This window comes from Homarus americanus, unplaced genomic scaffold (genome assembly GCF_018991925.1).
Source record: "Homarus americanus isolate GMGI-L3 unplaced genomic scaffold, GMGI_Hamer_2.0 scaffold24694, whole genome shotgun sequence".
In the NCBI taxonomy this organism is placed as follows: domain Eukaryota; kingdom Metazoa; phylum Arthropoda; class Malacostraca; order Decapoda; family Nephropidae; genus Homarus; species Homarus americanus.
This window is the reverse complement of record NW_024732780.1, coordinates 1,377,835-1,381,974: the sequence shown is the minus strand read 5'-3', so window position 1 is coordinate 1,381,974 and position 4,140 is coordinate 1,377,835. Positions and strand designations below refer to the sequence as shown.

At 44.2% G+C, this 4,140-nt stretch overlaps 1 protein-coding gene across 1 annotated transcript; it reads left to right on the top strand.

Annotated features, from left to right (window-relative positions):
* The first annotated feature begins 324 nt into the window (after positions 1 to 324).
* Positions 325 to 1,503, top strand: LOC121868945 (keratin-associated protein 9-1-like). The gene is made up of 2 exons (XM_042369976.1): positions 325 to 346; positions 896 to 1,503. Exons 1-2 carry the CDS (start codon positions 325 to 327, stop codon positions 1,501 to 1,503), a joined length of 630 nt encoding a protein of 209 aa, XP_042225910.1.
* Positions 1,504 to 4,140: the final 2,637 nt, after the last annotated feature.

The following is a 4,140-nucleotide window of genomic DNA, read 5'->3' as shown; positions in this document are numbered from 1 at the left end:
TTTCATCTATCTTAAAGGTGCTGTTTCATCTATCTTAGAGGTGCTGTTTCATCAGTTTCAAATCATTGTCTCATAATATTCGTACTCTTCATTGCGTGTCAATAGTTTTAGAAATAAAAAGCTTCAATATTCTCCCCAATGTTTCATTAGTTTCAAACAGGTGATTCGTTATTTGGTTTATCCGACTCACACTCACTAACTGTTTTGTGTCTCCACTTACAGTTTTTACCCGAATTGAATGTCCACCAATAATAATAATAATAATAATAATAAAAATAAATAAATTGACAGCGAGGTAAACTTTTATTATTTTGTTTCTCCAAGATGGACAAGAAAGAGAACTCAGGTAAAACCAATTTATTTAACAATTCTTCTTCTTTTCTTCCTTATCTTCTCACTTGTAATGTCTTTTTTGTTCTGAATGACGAATGTATTTTATACGAGTATAATATTGTTTATAAACCTGTCTTTAAATTACCTAGGAAGTCTTCTTAAAAGATACTTTGGCTCAGAGTCCTGGCATCATTTTGTGTCCGGGGTCAGTAGACTTTAAGGTTCTGGCATCAGTGTGTGACGGTCAACAGACTTTAATGTTCTGGCATCAGTGTGTGAAGGTCAACAGACTTTAAGGTTCTGGCATCAGTGTGTGAAGGTCAACAGACTTTAAGGTTCTGGCATCAGTGTGTGAAGGTCAACAGGTAATAACACAGCAGCAGGAGACAGTGACCTCTACCGGGCTACAGAGTTAAGAATGCGACAAAACTACAGCAATGTTTGGTGGCATCCAGGTAATTAGTGGAGGAGTGAAAAACATAATTACAGCGGCAGTGCATCGTGCTGTTGGGCGTGACGACTGTGTAGGTAAAGCTTCACGCCACCTCCACCTGCTGTGTAGAGCTTCACGCCACCTCTACCTCCACCTGCTGTGTAGAGCTTCACGCCACCTCCACCTGCTGTGGAGAGCTTCACGTCACCTCTACCTCTACCTGCTGTGTAGAGTTTCACGCCACCTCCACCTGCTGTGTAGAGCTTCACGCCACCTCCACCTGCTGTGTAGAGCTTCACGCCACCTCCACCTGCTGTGTAGAGGTTCAGCTCCTGCTGTGTAGAGCTCACGCCACTTCCACCTGCTGTGCAGAGCTTCACATCACCTCTACCTCTACCTGCTGTGCAGAGCTTCACGCCACCACCCACTATGTGCTTCACGCCACCTCCACCTGCTGTGTAGAGCTTCACGTCACCTCTACCTCCACCTGCTGTGTAGAGCTTCACGCCTTCTACCTCCACCTGCTGTGTAGAGCTGCCACCTTACCTCCACCTGCTGTAGAGCTTCACGTCACCTCCACCTGCTGTGTAGAGCTTCACGTCACCTCCACCTGCTGTGTAGAGCTTCGCGCCACCTCCACCTGCTGTTTAGAGCCACGCCACCTCCACCTGCTGTGTAGAGCTCACGTCTACCTCCACCTGCTGTGTAGAGCCACGCCACCTCCATCTGCTGTGTAGAGCTCACGCCGCCTCCACCTGCTGTGTAGATCTTCACGTCACCTCTACCTCCACCTGCTGTAGAGCCACGCCACCTCACTCCACCTGCTGTAGAGCTTCGCGCAACTCCACCTGCTGTGTAGAGCTTCACGCCACCTCCACCTGCTGTGAGAGCCACGTCACCTCACCTCCACCTGCTGTGTGAGCCACGCCACTTCTACCTCCACCTGCTGTGTAGAGCCACACGCCACCTCTACCTCCACCTGCTGCAGAGCCACGCCACTTCTGCCCACCTGCTGTGTAGAGCTCACGCCACCTCTACCTGCTGTGTAGAGCTTCACGCCACCTCCACCTGCTGTGTAGCCACGCACTTCCACCTGCCCACGCTCCACCTGTTGTGTAGAGCTTCACGCCACCTCCACTTTGTGTAGTAGAGCTTCACGCCACCCCCACCTGCTGTGTAAAGCTTCACGGCACCTCCACCTGCTGTGTAGAGCTTCACGCCACCTCCACCTGCTGTGTAAAGCTTCACGCCACCTCCACCTGCTGTGTTTTGTTTTTGATGGCATAATTCTCAATAACGTCAACATTGTTCTTACCAATAATATCAAAATTATCAGTATCATTATTATCATATTTGCCATCATGAGTATAAATATTACCGGACTATTGTTAACATTTACTATTACCTGTAACGTTATTATTATTATTATTAACCTGAGAAGCAAGAGTGAAAGGCTGCTTCGGAAACAGGGATTTAATTTGTTTTAGTTTTGTTTTCCTTGAGATTATATTTAAGTCTGCCTAATGTTTGTCCAGTGTTTCGAAAAGTTCTACCATAAACTGGTGTCCGTTCTTGTCATCGTACAAGTAATGTATCCAGTTAAAATTATCATATATATTACATATCATCCTTGTTTTAACCACCATCAATCTTGTTATTATTATTTATATTACTATAATTATTCAGTAGCAACGGCAGCAGTATTGCTCCTACAACAATAATTATTTATTACGTCCGTACGTCTGTGTCTGATATTTTCAATAGTCAACAGATCTTCCTCCACTACACATGTAGGGCAGGCAGGAGTGTCTGGTGGCCGCCTGTAGGATATTCAGTCCACCTTCCGGGAACTGCCACGAACACCACCACAAGGCGAATATTTGAGCATATTTCGCCAATTTAATATTACTCTTACATTTAGTGTTTTTTCATTAGTTTTCATTTTTGAGAAAACCATAAACTTACCCATGTTCCAAGACTCAAGTTGAAGCCAAATTAACCCAGTCCTATTGGATCCACCCAAACCTAATCTAACCTTTAGGATCGAGCCTAGTCCTAGCGTTCCCTAATCTTAATGGCTAAGTTAGGCGTGATTAAGTTGGGGCCAATTATGACTGAAACCAATCAAACCTGCAATCGTCCATCACGCCAGCACAAGCAAATCCAGGAAGTATCACACGTGTCGAACCAACGTGTACATGGAATACTTAATGTATGCACATTTGCACAACACGCCTCCAGGGACCACCAGTATGAGAGGTGCACTCCTCAGTACAGTACAGTACAGTACAGTACAGTACAGTACAGTGTAGTTGGTGCATTACCCACTATGTGTGTACGGGACCCTCTCTGTGCTGACGAAAATCATCTGGCGTTACCCGAATAAAATATTAAAAGTGACGACCCTGTAGTGTAGGGACAGTCACACCACGAGAGAATGTAACAACACGAGACAATAACAACAGTAATAACAGGAGACAGAACCAGCAGGAGACTAACAACAGGAAACAGTAACAATAGAAGAAACTAAAAACAGTATCAGGACCCACACACCAGTAACAACAGGGGACCCACACAACAGTAACATAGGACCACATAACAGTAATAACAGAAGACACACGCAACAGTAACAATAGGACCACATAACAGTAATAACAGGGTACCCACACAACAGTAACAATAGGACCACATAACAGTAATAACAGAAGACGCACAACAGTAACAATAGGACCACACAACAGTAAAAACAGGAGACACAACAGTAACAACAGGAGACGCACACAGCAGTAACAATAGGAGGAACAACAGAAAACACACATCAGTAACATGACACACACACAACAGTAACAAGAGGAACAACAGGGCACATACAACAACAGTAACAACAAGCGGCACAACAGGAGACACTTACAACAAGAAACAGTAACAACAGAAGACACTACAGGACACATACAACAGTAACAAAAGGACACATACACAACAGTAACAACAGGATGAACAACACTAACAACAGGACACACAACAGTAACAGGACGCGCGCACACACAAAAGTAACAACAAAACACACACACAACAGCAACAACAGGACACACACAACAGTACCAACAGGAGACAGTTAAAACACAAAGGCAGTGCATTCACTAACCTCGCCTCGTTGCCGCTGTGGAATTCCCCGATAAATGACAATTACATTAACACTTGTTCAAAACTATTTCACTTCACATTATCGTCATTTCACAGTGTCTAATATCCAGCAAATAATACAAATATACTGACAATCATTCTACAAAAAATACCGTAATAAATCTATAACATTTCAGAGGGCCAATAATACCTTCGCCCTGTATTATCGTTGTGTCGTTTTTACACAGAAA